The sequence below is a fragment of the Diaporthe amygdali genome, assembly GCF_026229845.1.
Source record: "Diaporthe amygdali strain CAA958 chromosome Unknown NODE_1_length_4327563_cov_65_473760, whole genome shotgun sequence".
In the NCBI taxonomy this organism is placed as follows: Eukaryota; Fungi; Ascomycota; class Sordariomycetes; order Diaporthales; family Diaporthaceae; genus Diaporthe; species Diaporthe amygdali.
In genome coordinates, this window is record NW_026517021.1 from 1,226,516 (window position 1) to 1,245,513 (window position 18,998).

Genomic DNA, 18,998 nt, shown 5'->3' on the forward strand with positions numbered 1-18,998 from the left:
GGTGAAGATAGTAGGACGTCATGCATCCCCTACGTACTATGGCTAGCTACATATGTAAGGTCTTCCCGTGCGTAAGATTCTACACATCCGGCATTTCCTATTCAAGGTATAATGTAACGAGATAGCTTGTTGGAGTGATTTATCATCCATTATTTTTCGTATAACGTAGGCTTTCACCAGGGCCTGTTTCGACATACGATATGGGTCCTTAGCTTCGACTAGCCTTGGAGGTTATTCGAATATGATATTTGCGAGTCAGTACATCAACAGATTCGGATTCGGGGGCATCGACCCGTTCGAAGATGCGAGAGCGAGTAATATAATTCAAAAAGGTTCATAGGTTTCTGGGCGACGACCGGTCAGTTGGAACAGAGCTTAAACAGCTCCGCTACTACAGCTCGCGATAGAGGTTCACATTTGCCGAATGTTTATCAAGGTCTGTTCTCACCGATAATCCACTCTTTATTGAACAAGGTTTCCTTCCATGAGTCGAGAAGATTTTCTTCGACAGCAATTGCCCCGATTTTCCGAGTTTATAAGCGACAACCCCTATCTATAGAATGCTAAGTGGCTAAGGGCAGCCCAATGTGCATAGTTATACAACTGATGCACTCCTGCTCATTCTAGTTGGGCAAAAGGGCCCACAATTATACAGAAGAGTACTTCGTATGAATCTATCTATATTCAGCTTCTGCCTGGCAAGTGTCTAGTGCTCTGAATGGCAGTAGATCTATCTACGTAGCTATCTAGATACTATTTCGATTTGAATATGCACAATCAGACGATTGAAACTGACCAAAAAGCTTGAATACGCAAATCAGTTGCCACAAAAATCCTTGATATTCCTCATTCAACCGCATCAGAAGCTGCGTTTGCCATCATAGAGTAAGCCTGTCGTGCGGCAGATGGCAATTTGAGTCTGTCATGTCCTTCCTCAATCTCAAGCATTTCCTCGGCCCACTCGCATATGCACGAGACTAGCGCCTCCACTTGCGCATCGGTATTGAACGCGTGAAAAACGAGACGAACTCTCTCGGCGCCCTTTGGGACCACGGGGAAGTAGATGGGGAAGGCGGAGAAGCCTGCACGCTGGAGATGAAACGCAAGGAAGAAGTTATGCCTTGCACGCGTCCAAATTGGAACGATCGGCGCAACAGAGTACGACGGATCGCTGTCCTCGTCTTCAAAGAGAGGGATGCGGAGGATTCTTGCGTCTTTAGCATCTTCCCAGATCGGACTTGAAGTGATCTTGTCGCGGAATAATTTCACTACGTGCTGCAGTCTCATTTGGGCCTAGTTTTGGCATTACATGAGCCCTTCGTTAGCAGGTGTTCATCGTACTGATCGAGAATGCAGAGGAATGACATAATGTCTGTGTACCTCTTGTGTTGCACCTGTCTTGAGGAGCCCATACGTTGCGCGAACCGCAGCAAGCATCACAAAAGATGGAGCGACTGTGAATTGAAGACCTCTGGCGTAGTTAAGCAGCATTGTGCGGACGGTACTGTTACAGAGTATCACGGCTAAGGGAATAGTCAGTCTAGCTGGCACAAACGAACACCTTTAGTCGTTGACACTTACCACCAGATGCGGCCAGGGCTTTTCCGAAGGTATGAAGTCGGATTGCAATTTCATTCTCGAGGCCCAGGGAATTGACAAGTCCCGCACCTTTGGGCCCAATAACACCAGTGCCATGAGCTTCGTCGATTATGAACTGGGCGTTGCCGTTGGGAAACACTTCTTTGGCGGCTTCGACAAGCTCCTGAAGCGGGCAGATATCCCCGTCCATGCTATATATCGATTCCACGGCAATAAGGACGCATCGGGACCCGTCACGTATCTGTGGCTGAGAGTCCCGAATAGCAGTCAAGGTATCCAGCAAGGAATCGACGTTATTGTGACGGAACTGCTTCCTGCACAACGCCAAGCTGTCTTTCATGCCATCATGAACACTCGCATGAACAAGCTCGTCGTATACGATGGCATCCCCCGGCCGTGGTATAACCGAGAAGATAGCACCATTGCCCGCGTGCCCTGTGTTGACAATCAACGCCGAATCGGAGCCGTGGAACTCGGCGAGCTCTCTTTCTTGCTCCTCCAAATATCTGGAATTTCCATCCGTGAGCCGCGATCCATGGCTGCTCAGTTGAAAGCTGTCGTGCCGAGCAAGCTCGGCGAGGAAAGCCTTCCTCACTGCGCCTGAAGAGCTCAGCCCCAGGACGTCGGTCGATGAGAAGTCGACCATGCTGGCATCTCTCGTGTGAAGCGTGAGACATGCATGCTCTGCTCTGCGAGCATCGAGCTCCTCCTCCAAGTTTCGATAGAATACGGACGCGTTCTTCATACTCGGGCCCTGCAGCCGCTGGGCCTTGGCCCATTCCTCAATGAAAGACTCAGACATCTTCAGGGTCTAAGTAGATTGCGATAGGGACTCAGAATGCGTAGAATGATAACAAACGACTAGGTATTGGAAGTGAGACTACTCATCTGTATGAAGTCTTTGAGTGTTGTTCTCTTCGCTGCTTCGACAGGTGCTCTGAGACCTGCGTTTCTAGTAAGAGAGGGCGGGTGAACGTTGGCGAGGACTTCTGCTGCGGCAGCTCACTCGCATTCCCCCATCAGAGTATTTGCCGTTGTTGCCGATTCTGATACCTTACACGGGTTGAAGCTCGTTTAGAGTGGGATATTATCGTCCAACTGATCACGCCCCACTTCACTTAATCCATGTAAAAGTGTGCTTAGTCCGACAACTTTGACAAGGAAAATAAACTCTGTCAGAAATTCTAAACGGTACCCAAAAGCATACACCTCTCTTGAGTCAGTGGTATACATGGTCTTGAGTCAAACGGATGGCAATCATCGCGGGAATCACTTCCCATATCCCATTCCGCAACTCCCGAGTAGATTTTTATGCCTTTCGGAGTGCATTTAGTTGATGAGGACTTGTCCGTGGGAAGTTCTCAGATCGACGGACCTAAAGCTCAGCAATTGAGATTTTCTGTGTCTTCGAGCATTCTCGTCTACAGCCTACAATGCCATCATCTGAATACTTCTCGTACATGTTGCCCCAGGAGATACCGAAGACCTTACAGTCCTTTAAAGGGACAATAGGGCTTGCTTGGGGAGGTGTAAGTCACCTACAAATCTGCATCAGCGATAATATTGCCTGATCGATTCTACCGAGAAGTTGCAGCTGACAGCTCAACGTATCCGTAGCTGGTTGCGTACAGTGTTGCCATTGTTGTCTACCGCCTTTGGTTTCACCCTCTGTCCAAAATCCCTGGTCCAAAGCTCCTGGCCGTGACAGATCTTCCGTATCTTTACCAGGAACATGTTCAAGGCAGTTGGCCTCGTCGCGTAACCAAGCTGCATCGCCAATACGGGCACATTGTCCGAATCTCTCCCAACCGTCTTGCAGTTGATGGTTCCATTGCCTGGTCCCAGGTATATGGCCATCGTCATGGCAAGGAAGAGTTTGGCAAAGTCAGGAACTACTTCTTCCCAGGTGACGAGATAACTCTGATACAGGGGAATCTCGAGAACCACCGTCGGCAACGTCGCCAATTGGCGCCGGGCTTCAGTGATGTTGCCTTAACTAAACAAGAGCCCATTCTCATACGTCACATCTCGAAATTAATTCGCAAGCTTGATGATTCTACCAGGCGGCGGGAGTCCGTTGATATGACCCGCTGGCTCACCCTCATGACTTTTGATGTCATCAGCGACCTAGTATTCACGGATGGATTTCACAGCCTCGACGACGCCAAGTACGAGGACTGGGCGGTCGGCAGCTTCCAGGCAATGCGAGGTCAGGCTTTCCGCCGATTCATGGATGCCCTGCCTTTATTGCGGCCCCTGATTGGCTTGCTCATGAGCACGGACGATGTCAAACACAATGATAGGCGCCGCCAACTTGCAGCTGTCACGGCCATGGACAAGATACGCAGTGCGGCGCAGGAGCCCAGCAAAGATAAGAGGTGGGATCTGATCTCGTTGATGTTGGGAAAGAATGAGGACGGAGAAAGGCGCGTGCATGAGCACGAGCTTCTCGCCAACGTATCCATCTTGTTACCTGCTGGATCCGAGACCACGGCGACTGCGTTATGTGGAATCTTTTACTATCTAGGCCGCCACCCTGAGGTATATAAGATCCTGGCGCATGAGATCCGCACCGCTTTCAACAGTGAGAGTGATATCAATATCAAGTCTACCGCACGGCTGCCATACCTGGTAGCTGTAATCGAAGAGGTACTCCGAATATATCCACCAGGCGCTGAGACTCCGCCGCGAGTATCACCGGGAGATGTTGTTGGAGGGTTTTACATTCCAAAGGGTGTAAGTCCGGCTCACATTTTTTTTGGAGATCCCTCACATCCGAACCTCTCTCGTCTTTTTTTCTCTCTGATCTGAAAAATGCCATGAAAAAGAAAACCTTGCTTTAGATGTATAGCCAAAACACCACTGACTTTGAATAGACTTCGGTCTCCACGTACCAGTGGGCGAGTTTCCATAACCCCGAAAACTTTGCCGAACCCGACTCTTTCCATCCTGAGCGCTGGCTATCCCCCTCACATCCGCTCTATGATCATCGCTTTGACAGGGATAACCGTTTTGTCTTCAAGCCTTTCAGCTTTGGACCGCGCGACTGCATCGGCCGAACTCTTGCGTATAGTGAGATGCGTATCTTTTTTTCTCGAGTGATGTACCACTTTGACTTTGTGCTCGATGGAGACTACGACAACTGGCTTGATTCTCAGCCGATTTACTTGGTTTGGGGAAAGGGGCCGCTGATGGTTAAATTCACGTCTCGCACTCCTGATGATCAGTCCTGACCATTGTAAGAGAAACTTGAAAAAGAGGAAGTCACCTTCTACGGAAATACTTAGATACTGAACATAGAAATATTGGCTCTTCTTAAAAAGCTAGTGGTCTACGATTGACCCCGATCCAAGTTGAAGGGCACTGTCGGTTGCTGTTTAGTCTACGATCAGGCCTGGAAGCCGCCTTGCGTTGAGAACTTCTCTGCGCAGAGAAAAGGCGGGACTTCCAGCCCACAGAAATCAAAATTAACATTTACTTCTGAAAGTCAAAAGTTTTGAACTATGACCAGATGAAAGCATAAAGGATGGAAAAGGGATAAAAGAGAAAAGGCGGTGTGCGACTAGAAACGTAGAGATAAGAGACGGAGAGACAAAAAGAGATAAATTAGGACAAAACATACAGCACCGGGTATTCGCTGGTCGTCACCGACCCAACTACTAATCCAGCGATTACAGGCTTGACTATGGGAGAGCGGACGGGATCCCGTATTTTCCTGTATCTGTGGCCGTATGTGCTCATCAATGCGGAAATATGGATTATATATGCAATCTTTCTGACTCGAGCCCCGGTAACATCACCTTTACTCCATATCCACTCTCTACAACCTGGCTTCACCTACATATACAGATCACTAAAACAGACACATCACCGACCACTGAAATAGCTACTCTTACGCATAGTGCTGCTCTATCGATCGCCTCAGACAAGGTAATAGATTATCACTACTTTGTCATCGTGCTGAACTACTTGTTATTAAAATCAGTCTGTTCCGGTAAAATTTGAACCTTGCAAGAAATTCATTCTCAACACTTGAAGATATGCCCTCTCGGCTTTTGGTTATCCCTTGATAACTTCCTTTCATTGGATTCTCATCTTGAAAATGAAGATAAAGAGATTGTCGATTCTCGGACGGACCAAGGTTGCTAGACAACCACAGCCAACTCACTCCTTACAGCTAAATTGTGCTCCTGATCCATATCCCAGGGTGGGGGACAGACAAACCTGATTTCAACCCCCGGTCGGAACACCATGCAATGCGAGCTACCCCCAAAGTGGAACATGCCCAGCTCCTGCCCTTTCGTAATATCCTGCCCTGCCTTCACAGTGAACTCGCAGCTGGATACCTCAGCCATGCCGATGAACACAATCGCCATCAAGCCAATTTTGGGGTTCGTGGCCTGAATATAGATGATACTCCTCGTGGCCACAGCGCTGATGTATGGCTGCGAGTAATTTGGCCCCGCGGGGTCGGCCTGCTGCGGATCCTGTGCTCCGGCGAGGCCTTCGAACCAGTTCTCGCTGTAGTACGTCCCCGGGACCGACTCCACCGCCACTACCTTTCCGCTCACGGGAGCGTGCCAGCGGTGGTAGCTCAGCGCGCTGAGGAACGCCTGGTAGACGGTCCCGCCCACGAACTCGGCCGTGCGTTCGCCGCAGTTGAGCATGTTGCCCAAGGAGTACGGCTGGCCTTTGAGGTAGAACGTATCGAACAGCCTCACGTCCGTCTGCACCTGCAAGGGCGCCGACTCACACGCGTTGGTGATGACTAGCGTCGGGTCTGGGTATTGCGGGTCCGGGGCGCCATCGTCAGGCGCCGTGACGGGGCGGACGGCATCGCGGAACTCGCGAACAAAGAATTCATCCCAGGAACCGAAGCCAAGATACGTGTCAGAGGGATCTGGGCACACGAAGAGCTCCTGAAAAGTGTACTCAGTGGCGCCATTGTTTCCCTTAGTCGCGATGAGCTGCTGCGCTGTCTCTGACAGCCAGCCGTCGAGACAGGCCTTCGAGTCCGGGGTACTGAGGAATTTGCCCCAGGAGTTGAGCACTTCCCTAAGTGCGTCATTGACTGTCGGCTGTAGGAAGAACTCATATCCCGAGACAGTGCCCATAGGCCAGTCGAGAAGGGCATTGATGGGGAACCCGATGAGGCCCATCGCTGTCTCGGGCTTCGCCTTGTCGAAGAACTCTGGACCAGACTGCATGACGAGTGCTAGAACATTGATGAATTGGCTGAAAGAATTGATGGCGCAGTTTCCAACAGGATCTTCCGGATACTTGTTCGAGGCCTCGGTGAACATGTCGTTCGCGAGCTTGAGGAGATAGGGGCTTTCATCGACAAGCTTCTGGAAGGCCGCGAGACTTGGGTCAAGTGGCGCACCGTCCTTGAAGAGCTTCCCGTCGGGGACCTTGCTGGCTGCTTCGGCTTTTTGGGCGACCCATTGTGCGATGATTCCACGGTCTTTTGGCAGCCAATGGCCGAGGGTCTGGCTGCGGAGGGCCTGTCTGGTTCCTGAGATGTTCATGATCAACGGTTTTATGTGATTGAACAAAAGATGTCGGTCTTTCCAGCTCTTTCTGTGCAGAAAAGCAGTTCGGCAAAACAGAGTTTGGCCTACGAATGAGTTCAATGGTCATTTTATTTGCACCGAGATCCCAGAAAACTTGTTTGATAGCTCTCTCTTCAGCTGAGTCGTCCATCGTACAAAGGTGGGTGGCGTGAGCCAGCAGTGCTCTCGTTTTCGTGCATTGATGCTGTATTACATTCGGTGAAGGGGGACAGTAGTGATTGGCGCATCAAGACCAATCAAATGTCGCAAGGCTTGTTAAAATGCAGGCTGAATGCTATTCCGAAGCCACAGCGGGTCATGACAGCGACCAAATGGCTACGTGGAGCGACAACAGTCTGCCCGTCAATGTATTTGGAACGCAATTGTGATATCTGAGATGTGAATCTTCTACCATCTCGTGCCCAGAAAGTGATTATACAGGTAGTCTTGTGGCTCTCCCGCCTATCAATCTCTACCCATCTCGCGACGATCTCTGCAACTGCTCGCGAAAACGGAAAATGAATGATGTCGGGCGCATTGATCTTTACGATTAACCAATATGGAGGTCCTCGTATCCGCCCTGGACAAATTCATTGTGCACAACATGATTCATGGCACAGAAGGCGGATCTGCGCGAAGTTACGATTCAATATCATTCACGTGAACAAGCCTCCGATCTCGATGCCAGTAACTAAACAACTCAATTTTCCAGCCCATTCGCCGAGCAAACATGTGTCTTTCAAATCAGTAGTCGTACTCGTGACACAGAAAGGAGTTGTGAAGGTCCATGACGTCTCCCACAACCTTGTCCTCCCAGACACCTAACAGTTTGAGCCCATATTCCAATGTCGTCGTTGTGTTGCCGCCGTCAGTAGCTGGGTATGTTGTGTACCCACCGATCTCATACAAACGAGTGTCTATGTCGAGATTCTGCCATTTCCACCAAAGGCGGTCGATGTATGCATGGTGCAGATAGAACAGAGGGTCACCGGGGCTCACGTAAATATCCTATTCAGATTCAGCTTTCATTCAGTGATAAGAAGATTGGTAAAGGACACCACTTACCCCGATGGAACCCTCGACTCCTCCTCCCACGCCTCCGTGACCGCTAGAGACGAGGTAATTAGCATGGACAGCTTTTGCCCATGGGCGGTCTTTAAACTGATCCAGTGAAGAAAGACAGCAGTACCAGAGACAAAAGTTTAGGAATGGGAGTAACGTCCGTCAGGACAGAAATGCAATGCAAATGTAATACGACAGGACACCTAACGGAGAAGGATGGGACTTACGCGGTGTGAGGGCTGGCCCCGATGCACCAAATGCCAGCGTTAGCGTAGGTGGTGAGATTGTTACATGTCTCGATGATGCTTTCAGCTGCGCCTGCCGCGTAGGTCTCATTGACGTTGCGCTTCAGGCAAAACCCCTCTGGTGTGTAAGTCGTAGTGGGTCCAACAGTAAGGGTAGAATTGGCGAACGGCCCGTCTGTAACGCAATAGTCAGGACTGGTGCCATTGCCACCGAAACCTGTGACTGGATCCAAGATAGGAGAATCGATGTAGTTGCCGGCATCCTTGGTCTCATCCCACCAACTGCGAAATGCGTCAGTGAGAGTGCGGGACTTGGGTCAATTGGGCTACGGTAAAATACGAACGTCATAGGGCCGGTATAGTTGCATTCAGTACGCATGAGATGCTCATGAGTCTTCATAAAGAGCCTATGCCACGGCAGGAATTGACCCTGGGAACTTTGTGAGAAATTCTGCTGGAATATAACCAATCAATGAAGAGTAGCAAACTAACAACGGCATGAATGATAGGGGTGAGATACTGATGGACAGCCGTAAGGTCATCATGTCGATTGACAACCCCATCAAATGTGGTGTTAGCAGGTAAGTTCCATAGACACTTTTCTGCCGCGATGTACGCAGACTTCTCCGATGAATTCATGTTCCTCCATTCTTTGATGATGTTTAGCTCGGAGGTCGCGCAGGTGGTCGTGTTCCATACGCTCGACGAGTCATCGCGCCGGATGGCTGAGCTTTTAGCCAGCCCTTTAGCGGCCAAAAGAGTGGTGAGAACGGCAAAATGCATATACATCTTTGCAAGAAGCCTTCAAAGATTTTGAAAGACACGGTTGTCAGGGAAACAAAGTAATAAGTCAAGGAATGAATAAGAAAGAATCTGATCTCCCCAAGAGTGAGAGAGTGTGTACACTGAATGAGCGAGATGAGACGAGAAGACATCTTGGCGGCCACCAAGCTATTTGTATCAGCCAGATAGAATGCCTTACAGAAAATTGCCAATGAATCTAGCGGACGGTTACATCACAGTATTGTTGCGAGCTCCTAGAGAGTAACCAGTGACAGGTTGAGATGCATTAAGGGGTTCTACGCATAGACACGCGGCTGTAGAGAGCAGAGCGCGTGTCGAACGGAGAAAGTTGCCTTGTTGACCAAAAAAGGCATCGCAGGACTCGGTCATGTGAATGTAACGACACCTTATATGAATTGATTATTCATGTGCAACATCAGTTCAAGACCCCTCCATTCAGTGCCCGGCTTATATTCAGCATAAACAGTTCAAAGTTACGGGAAACCGGCAGGCTGAGCAGTGGTTGCGTGGCGGCTGCACGCCGAAAACATACTTTGTATACACAACTTCACCCCCTTTCTGACGCGTCTCGGCATCGACGCCATGCAACGCTGGCACAGCCTGCGAAATACCATCACCCAGCACCAGCGACCATCTAATATAACTACCGGGCCCAAGTGCCTCAGTAAAAAAAGGCCCTCGATCGTGTCACTTTACAGGTAGCCAGCCCTAAGAACCCAAATCGTTACATCATTGCACCATGAAAGCCCAAGCTGCACTTCTGCTCCTAGGTCTCCTTACGGCCGCATCAGCGCTTCCAAACCCTGACCTGGAAAAGGTACATCCCTGTCCCGACCGCACGAAACCGTGCTTTCGCACACTCCTTTTCACAATCATTTTACTAATGAGAGTAGCGCTGCAACACCGACCCCGGTACATCTTGCGATGTTGATTCAGATTGCTGCGGAACGATGAAATGTAAGTATACTCAAAATCACTCGACTGAGAACCTTGACTGAGTAACTTTAGGTGATGTTATCATCGGTTTGAACTTGTGTGGTTTCTAGCCAAGATGAAGAGAAGCCACAATTTGGCCAGAGGGTAGATTGCTTTCGAAGTCGTTTGCGTCTGTATATGACCAGGGGATGGATATGTCGTTCGCTTCGATGTGCAGCCATAGCTGGAGGGCAGGGGTTAGACATGGGTCGTATGCCGTTTTGCAACCCAAATTCTTGGCCGGGGATCAGAGTTGAAAAAGATTGACTAAGAAGAAATGGGAACAAATTGAACCACACAGTCTATCAATTCACTCAAAGAGAATTGTGTGCCTCGGAGCAAACGAATTCAGTCGAGGGGATTTAGCATTGCTATCCACCTGGCTATAAGATGTGTTCCCAGGAGGCGGGCGAACTGACTCACCTCAACTCCTACTGTGTACTAGTAGTTGCATGTGACTTAGCTCCTGTGATAGTCTTCGTTGCATAGTTGATGAGCATAGTTCGCTACGATAATTGCATAGAGTGGGGAAGGTCCATCCCCTCCAAAATTAGCTGATTTTGTCAAGATAAGCAAGACCGGCAGAAGAAAGCATAATATTTTAGTGGTCGTCATCTGCTCTTTCTTGGCGCTCGATAGGATAATGCCCACCCGGTGGCAGGGGCCAAGTGTCACTAATATGCGGGGAAGTAGTATGGGTTTTGATTGGCTGGATCGTCGTCGATCTGCCAAATCAAGGACAAGCGACTTAACAGACAGTGAGCTGTTTCATACCGTTGGCAGGAGACTATTTCGTATCTTTGAATCGGTTGACCGTGGTCGATCACTTCTCAATCATCCGAAGTTCTTGTACCCCAAAGCAAAGATACGGTGCCATCCAATAGGGTAGATAGGGTAATGCTATCCCGCAGGTATTGGATAGAGATATGTTGTAGATCACACCTCAATATTACTCCTCTTGCGCAGCTAGTTCTTACATTCAATGCTTATAAAAAGGCCAGTAAAGTCCGTCAGCTTTGTGACGAGCTTCGTATCTGGCAATGGCTTCATCAAACTCAGAGAATTCTTTCGAGCTCGTTTCCCGAACTAATAGCAATACATCACCCTCAACTTCAAAATCACACAAAGACCACAAAATGGGCAAGGCTGTCAAAGTTGCTGCCATTCAGGCTGAGCCTGCCTGGAATGATCTCCAGGGTGGTGTTACCAAATCCATCTCACTCATTCAAGAAGCTGCCAAGAACGGTGCAAATGTCGTCGGATTCCCAGAAGTGTTCATCCCCGGTTACCCCTGGTAAGCAATGCACATGAGACCTCTTATTTGAATCGTTGACTAAGTCAAGGTAAGGAGCATTTGGGCCAAGTCTCCAACAGAGAATACCGAGTTCATGAACGAGTACTTCCACAACTCGCTGCAGAGGGAGTCTGAAGAGATGGACCGAATCCGAGCTGCTGTTAAAGAGGCCGGAGTCTTCGTTGTCCTAGGCTACAGCGAGCGTCACAATGGCTCTCTCTATATCTCTCAGGTAGGGCAAGAATGTTGCAAAGTCACAGCGGCTGTTTGCTAATGACTATACAGTCTTTCATCGACGAGAACGGCGATATTGTCCACCATCGCCGCAAGACCAAGCCGACTCACGTGGAACGTGCCTACTATGGCGACGGTCAAGGTGACTCCCTTCAGAGCGTGGTGCCCTCTTCCTTCGGAAAGATCGGCGGCCTGAACTGCTGGGAGCATACGCAGCCCCTTCTTCGATACTATGAGTATTCTCAAGGTGTCGACATACACGTTGCCAGCTGGCCTCTCCTGTGGCCTTCCCACCGTGCAGACTGGCCCTACCATATCACACCTGAGGCTTGCCTGTCCTTTTCGCAGGTTCTCGGCATGGAAGGGGCGTGCTTCGTCCTTGTTGCCACCCAAGTATTAAGTGAGGAGAACAAAGAAAGGGTCGGCTGCAAGGACTTCGCCTACGCCCAAACACCTGGTGGAGGCTTCACCATGATCTATTCACCGTTCGGCGAGTCGCTTGCGAAGCCATTGGCTCCCCATGAGGAGGGCATTCTGTATGCCGTGGTTGACATGGACCAGAAGCTTTCGGCGAAGCAGAACTTGGACGTGGTTGGACATTACTCCAGGCCCGACATGTTGAGTCTGCGTGTCAATGCTCATCCCTCGAAGCCGGTCTTTTTTGCCAACGATCTGTAAACCAGGCTGAATTTCCTTACAACCATGTATGCAGTGGCAAGTAGCCTTGTTTGTCCAGATCGAATGTTCCGCGGTCTACTGTTTTCAGGGCCCCTGATCCCTGCAACGATGTCTTACACATGGGCGCAAGGGTATTGCATAACGAGGAGGCACGGATAACTAAGTATTTATCGGGGCTATTAACGGAACCGTCAACGTCTTCAAATAAACCAATCTGCCACCTTCAAACTATGCTTCTTATCAAGTCATCAGCTTGCTGAATAAGATTCAAATAGCGAAAGTCACACCTGAGGGTATGTTTCCCAATGTCTTCAGCACCTCAAGGTCCGAGGAATGATGGACCGCCCCAACGACAGCGCGTCTCAATCGCGTGCTCATCATGCAGAAAGAAGCGGATGCGGGTAAGCTATGGGACCTGAGAGTGGGGATCGGTTACATTCATTAATACGTCACAGTGCGACGGCGAGGTGCCATGCAAGCAATGCATTAGTCGAGACACTGAGTGCTTGTATCAGCATACGGAAAATAAACGAAAGCATGTTCCGCGCACCTCGTAGTGTATGATCATATCATCTGACAATGTTCACAGGCCACCGAGTAAGAAATATGTAGAGTCTCTTCAAGCTCGCATAGCAGCTCTCGAGGCTCAATTATCTTCCATTCAATGCCCCGCGACCGAACAAGGTATTGCGTTGGATGCCAAGGAGAGTATTTTGTCCGATACAGACAAGACCTCGATGTACGAGGAGTCGAGTTCTGGGGACAGGGATCCAGTCTCAGAAATTACGGGACTTTTGGGATCTCTGAACATGAGCACCGATGGACAGCTCCACTACTTTGGGTCCCAAAGCAGTTACCATCTGGTTCGCAGCCGAATGACAGAGGATGCGACAAAACCGACAGCTAGCCCTCAAGAGCAGGGACTCGCTGCCGTGGAGCAGCTCGGACATCACGTCTCAATCTCACAGGAACTAGAGGCCCACCTACTGGACTTGTATTGGAGATGGTCTAATCCTTGGAACTACATCGTACACAAAGAGACGTTCTTAAAGGACTACCACGAGAGACGTGGTGTATACTGCACGCCACTTCTCCTGTCGGTTGTTCTTGCTCATGCATCTCGCTATTCAGATCGAACAGAGCTACGGACGGTGCCAGACGACCCACACACAGCCGGTAGAGCTTTCTTGGACCAGGCAAAACTGCTGTATCTATATGAGAGCGAGGCTCCCACTGTCGCTACCGTGCAGGCAGCTGCTCTCATGGCATTAAGAATCATGGCAGATGGTAAAGAGGCGCTGGGCTGGTTGTATTGCGGTATTTTCCCCACCAACCTGTTATTAGCATGAAGCTTACAAGTACCGTAGGGAATGCAACGAGAATGGCATTCAATCTCGGCCTCAATCTCGATTGCTCTCACTGGGTGGCTACGGGCCTCATCTCGCCAGAGGAAGCCGAGGTTCGTAAAGTTGCCTGGTGGGGCTGTTATGTTGTCGACAAGTCAGTCTCGACCTTAAGTTGTTCGTTTTGAAATCCGTGCTGATTGTGGAAGACTCTTTGTGACTGGGTTGGGTCGGCCTGGTACTACGAGGAAATCTTACATCACTTGCCCGAAACCCAGTATTATCAGAGACTCAGAATATTCGCCTTGGGCACCAGAGTCACAAGCGAGCAACCCGCGTTTAGGCGCTCATGCCCACATTGCTTCTGTCTCTCACTATGTCTCGGAGCATATGAACATAGCCTGTGAGGCGATGGACGAGATGTATGTAGCTCAAAGCCATTTCACCCATGATGCGTCGAATGTGTATATTGGCGCTAAAATCCATCCCAGCTACGCGCCAAACAGCTCGTTATCCGAGCAAGCTATGGAGAGTCTCGTCAGCTCTGCTGAAGTCGATATGCGGTCATATTACAACACTTTGCCGAGCTTCTTGCGCCTCCCTCCTTCGCCGCGAGTGCCAACGCTGCCTCACATTTACATGCTACAGTATGTTGAGTTTTTAGATTCTACTTCTTTTCAGGGCTTACAGGCAAAAGCATGCAATACCACAATAATTTGATCCTCCTACATCGACCGTTGGCTCAAAAACATCGGACAGCAGCACGAGTGTCGTCGTCCGCAGAGAGCACGAGCCCACACATGGAGGCATGCCGCCACTCAGCCTCGGAGATAGCGAAGCTGCTTCGAATTTACAAGCAGCATTACACCCTGGCAGGTCTCCTCCTATTCAACCTAACTCATGAATACCACGCCTGACAGTCTATCCCATTATAGCGCTTCATCCCCATTGCAGCGGTCCAGGACGCTTTTTCTGCCTCTGTGATCCACCTCATCGACGCCCGACCAGGTGAACACCCAAGCCGACGTCAGGCAGTGCGTCATCTTCAAATCTGCGTCGACGCTTTGCAGGAAATGAATCTGGCGTGGAATGCCTGGAGCTCGAGAGCTCTGCGCGCGCTTCAGCTGCTGGCGCAGGAGTGGTTCCCATCTCACGTTGCAGAGCTCGGCGCTCTCAGCCCTGTCGTTGACAGTGGAGACCAAGACGCGAGTACCTTGGTGACTGGCCAGGAACCAGAGGTGGCGGGCATTGGGGAAGCGACCAATACTGATATCGATGATCTAAGTTTCCTTTTCGAGTTCTCAGCACCCGAGGAGATGGATGCGCTAGTTCGAGATTGGCTTGCAGATGGTATCCTGGATCTTCCCTTGTAATTCCCAGCCCTTGTTTGCGCGGCAGAGATTGGACTGATACGGTATTTCGACTGAACTTGAGAAAAAGTCGCGCATGAATTGATGCATTCTAGTCTGCCCTTTTGAGATAATGCTGGCTTCTGTATCGTTGTGAAATCGTTGTAAATAGCATACTAGTGTAGGAATTTCGAAAACAGAGCACAAGATTACTGAACGTACGTGGCTGTTGATATAAGTGTCATTCGGATTGAAAGAGCCCAACACTCAAATGTTATTAAGCTGCTGCTCGAGACACCCGAAAATGAGCTGTTCGGTGAGCCGGTACCTTCGCCCTGTTTCGGCTGTTTGCCCCGGAGAGCAGGGACTTTCTAGTCTATTATGTCTGGGGCTCCATTAGGCGCGAGAATAGTTGCCATATACGTGAAACTTTCCATTAGAAGATAGAGGTCGATATTTTCTTGAGAAAATTATTTCAGGAACTCGAAGAGTTAACCAATTGCTGATTTATCAACAATTGAAATGATATGAATCCGAGCCCCGAACAGGCGGGCGACCTGGGCTGGCGTTAGACTCAGTCAGAGCATGCTTGTGAAGCTAGGGACGAGGAGATGATGTAGCAGATTGCATGATTTATTAGACTTGTCTATGGCATGGTACTGTTGATTCGAGACGGCCAGGTGATACTTTCACCCCAATCAGGGAAGAAGACTTACCGACTACCGGGTTGAGGATGACGACCGGAGCGGCCGTAAACCCCGGACCGGCAAATTCGCGGGAACGTCTCCGCTCGCATAAAGTCCGTTCTTTTTTGACTTCACCTCCATGCACAAATGCCATTTCGCCGTGCCACACTCTCAGCGAGGCTGTTCTATGCCATTAATTGTGGCACTAAACGGATACCGTCACTGAAGAGGTATTTCACTCCAATCCGGTGCCCGTCCGGCCGGGAGCCAATTTGTCTACCGAGCCCGGTCAACGTCGCACTTGCTCAAGCTCCGCGGATTGTCCGCACCTACCAACCTACTTCATGCAAGGATCCATTGGGCCGGTCTTGCCCCAGACTTGCAGTGCTTCTTGGAGCTGCGCCTCGAACTTGCGATGAAGGGGGGGTACTCAGCTCGGCGACCGACCAATCGCTCGAAGGATCATGGATGACAGGCATGTTGACCGCGACCGGTTTGGCGTGTAAGCTGGGTCACGCCTTGCGAGTGCAAGACATCTATAAAGGAATGGTTCCCATGGGAGAGTGTCGACAGCCTGCACAAGTGTGCTCCAGCAATACCAGATAACCACGCCACCGTCATCATATCAATACCTTACACAAATACATACACACACATACATTCCCTCACAACGATGCCTTCACCTAAGATCGCAATCATCGGCGCAGGCCCAGTGGGCACTACGCTTGGGCGTCTGCTGTTACGCCAATCTCCTTCCACATCTGTCACAATCTTCGAGAGTGAACCTTCTCCAAACTACCGCAGCCAGGGCGGCACACTCGATCTGCACACCGAAACCGGCCTTGCGGCAATCAAGGAGGCAGGCCTCTGGGACGAGTTCTCGGCGCATGCCCGCTATGACGGAGAATCGCTCTTGATGACGGACAAGAACCTTAAGCCATTCTGGCAAGTGAAGCCAAGCGCCTCGCCCCAGCAAAAAGGCGGCCACCTGGGCGGCCAGCGGCCCGAGATCGACCGTGCCGCCCTCCGGCAGATACTCGCCGAGAGCCTCCCGGACGACATGATCACATGGGGCCACCGCCTGAAGGAAGTGCGACCCGGGAATGAGCCAAGGAGCACCAAGCTCGTCTTCAACCTCGCCGACGGGGGCACAACCACAGCCTCGGGCTTCGACCTGATAGTCGGGGCGGAGGGCGCGTGGAGCAAGGTCAGGGGCGTCCTGTCAGACGTCAAGCCGGTCTTCTCGGGCGTCTCGTGCCATGCCTTCGAGATCCCAGACGCAGAAAACACCGCCCCGGAGGTCTACCGCACGGTCAACCGGGGCAGCGTCTTCAGCCACGCCGACGGCCTCAAAACGAACCTGCAGCAGCTGGGCGACGGCAGCATCTGCGTGTACCTGAACTTCCAGACCGACGATGAGGACTGGTACAAGAAACCCTCAAAATACGGCTACGACGCCTGGGACCTCGAGCAGTCCAAGGCCGCCGCGCTCAAGCGCTACGCCGACTGGCACCCGATCATCAGGGAGGCCATCTCGCGGACGCAGGGGCGCCCCGTGCCCCGGAGCCTGTACATGCTGCCCGTGGGGTTCAGCTTCGAGCACCGCGCGGGGCTGACGATCATCGGCGACGCGGCGCACCTGATGACGCCGTTCGCGGGCGAGGGCGTCAACGTCGGCATGGAGGACGCGCGCCGGCTGGCTGCGGCCGTCGTGGCCGCCGGAGGGGACCTGGCGAAGCTAGACAGGGAGGTCGCGGCGTTTGAGAAGGACATGTTCGAGAGGGCGGGTGAGTTCGCTGGCCTGACCCAGACGATGCTGCGGGCGTGGTTCTTCACTGCTGATTGCCCGCGGTCGGTTGTTCCCAAGGCCTTGTCCACGCACGCGAGCTTCCATGCGCCGTGGCTTTTGAAGCCGCTTGTAGGCGGGCTGGCGTATTCATATTTCTCAGTGAGGAATAAGGTCACTAGCAAATGAGCAGCCAGGATTTTGGCTTTCCTTGTTGCAAGTGTAGCGATGGTTCAACGTAGGAGGGCGACGCGTCTTGGAAAACTGTACATGTGTCTGCGCTTTCATTCCTCTTGTACGATACTCCGCAACTCCTTTCTAAAGCCTATAGTCTGAGCTTAATGAATCCCATTGAATCGAGTTTGATCAATTCGAGGTCGTGTCTCATCATTCCCAACTCCCGAGACCGATGATATTTAACGCAAGAACGCTCACGGGGCAATGTTGTACTGAGAGAACCCTCGGCAAGAGTAGCAAAATAGAGGGTGGTAGTTTTGAACATACTCAACTCATTTGGAGGATCCTTAGATATTGGGTGCTCGGTAGATTGTGCTGCAGCTGGAGGGATATGCGAATCAACGGATACATATTCTTGGACTATGAACTCCTTTTTAAAAACAAAATAAACATGAGATGTTAGTTTCGTGAATAGTCAGCCTTGGTCTAGAATTTAAATCTTCGAAATTGCTCTGTGGACGTTACGATACTGTTGTTTACGGATAGTCGACCATTGAGAGGCTGAAATAACGCGACTGTGCCAAAGTCACCAAACGTTGTCTCAATTGCGTTAAAGAAGACTCAGATAAGGGCTCTCCGTGGTACCTCAGACTGGCACGCTTGGGGCCCGAGGAATTCGAAAGTTGAAGCTGACGCTCTGAGCAGCCAGCCTTGCCTTGTCTTGCCTGTCGTGTGCCTGCCTGCCCCAAGCAGCAGTTACATTGTCAGGAAGTTGATATTCCGAAAAGCTGTCTAATTGTATTCCAATGTGAGACTTACAATCCATAATGATAACAATGTATTGGGGCGGGCAAATGCAGTGACACATTGAACCAGAAATTACACAACATCTGTGGGCATGTGGGGGGCGCTCTTGCACGTGCGTGTAGGACAGCCAGTCTCTTCCTCTGCCCAAGACACCTTTCAGTTGCTCAAGGTGGCCAGAGAAGCAGGCCTCTTGATTTTCATTCCCTCTCTCCTTTTCTCGCTCTCTTTAACCTCACTCCCCCGCCACCACTAATTTCCTTCCATATGTCGGACAGTACGTCTTGCATATCGGAATACCCCAGTAGCTTGACGGGAGCAGCAGCATGTGACTTGGTGGGATGGGCTTCGCATTAGTGAGAAATTCCAGAAGGCGTTCGGAGAAGGCCAAAGGTTGCGGCGATGAATTG

General features: G+C 50.7%; 7 protein-coding genes across 7 annotated transcripts; 4 read left to right on the plus strand and 3 right to left on the minus strand.

Annotated features, from left to right (window-relative positions):
- Positions 1–846: 846 nt before the first annotated feature.
- J7T55_005942 (aminotransferase class I and II) lies at positions 847–2,401 on the minus strand (the record flags this gene model as incomplete). The annotated part of the gene is made up of 3 exons (XM_053138861.1): positions 847–1,293; positions 1,381–1,523; positions 1,582–2,401. The coding sequence occupies 3 exons, from the start codon at positions 2,399–2,401 to the stop codon at positions 847–849; spliced, it is 1,410 nt and encodes a 469-aa protein (XP_053000712.1).
- Positions 2,402–3,032: 631 nt separating this feature from the next.
- Positions 3,033–4,832, plus strand: J7T55_005943 (uncharacterized protein; the record flags this gene model as incomplete). The annotated part of the gene is made up of 3 exons (XM_053138872.1): positions 3,033–3,128; positions 3,217–4,335; positions 4,476–4,832. The coding sequence occupies 3 exons, from the start codon at positions 3,033–3,035 to the stop codon at positions 4,830–4,832; spliced, it is 1,572 nt and encodes a 523-aa protein (XP_053000713.1).
- Positions 4,833–5,744: 912 nt separating this feature from the next.
- J7T55_005944 (phosphatidylserine decarboxylase family protein) lies at positions 5,745–7,127 on the minus strand (the record flags this gene model as incomplete). Its single annotated transcript, XM_053138883.1, has 1 exon — positions 5,745–7,127. The coding sequence occupies one exon, from the start codon at positions 7,125–7,127 to the stop codon at positions 5,745–5,747; it is 1,383 nt and encodes a 460-aa protein (XP_053000714.1).
- A 768-nt stretch (positions 7,128–7,895) lies between these two features.
- Positions 7,896–9,247, minus strand: J7T55_005945 (uncharacterized protein; the record flags this gene model as incomplete). The annotated part of the gene is made up of 5 exons (XM_053138894.1): positions 7,896–8,159; positions 8,217–8,259; positions 8,441–8,740; positions 8,803–8,888; positions 8,951–9,247. The coding sequence occupies 5 exons, from the start codon at positions 9,245–9,247 to the stop codon at positions 7,896–7,898; spliced, it is 990 nt and encodes a 329-aa protein (XP_053000715.1).
- A 2,126-nt stretch (positions 9,248–11,373) lies between these two features.
- J7T55_005946 (Nitrilase) lies at positions 11,374–12,443 on the plus strand (the record flags this gene model as incomplete). Its single annotated transcript, XM_053138905.1, has 3 exons — positions 11,374–11,531; positions 11,586–11,763; positions 11,817–12,443. 3 exons carry the CDS (start codon positions 11,374–11,376, stop codon positions 12,441–12,443), a joined length of 963 nt encoding a protein of 320 aa, XP_053000716.1.
- Positions 12,444–12,776: 333 nt separating this feature from the next.
- J7T55_005947 (uncharacterized protein) lies at positions 12,777–15,159 on the plus strand (the record flags this gene model as incomplete). The annotated part of the gene is made up of 6 exons (XM_053138916.1): positions 12,777–12,844; positions 13,033–13,760; positions 13,811–13,943; positions 14,065–14,208; positions 14,278–14,401; positions 14,722–15,159. 6 exons carry the CDS (start codon positions 12,777–12,779, stop codon positions 15,157–15,159), a joined length of 1,635 nt encoding a protein of 544 aa, XP_053000717.1.
- A 1,335-nt stretch (positions 15,160–16,494) lies between these two features.
- Positions 16,495–17,796, plus strand: J7T55_005948 (tetracycline resistance protein from transposon; the record flags this gene model as incomplete). Its single annotated transcript, XM_053138927.1, has 1 exon — positions 16,495–17,796. The coding sequence occupies one exon, from the start codon at positions 16,495–16,497 to the stop codon at positions 17,794–17,796; it is 1,302 nt and encodes a 433-aa protein (XP_053000718.1).
- Between the last annotated feature and the right edge of the window lie 1,202 nt (positions 17,797–18,998).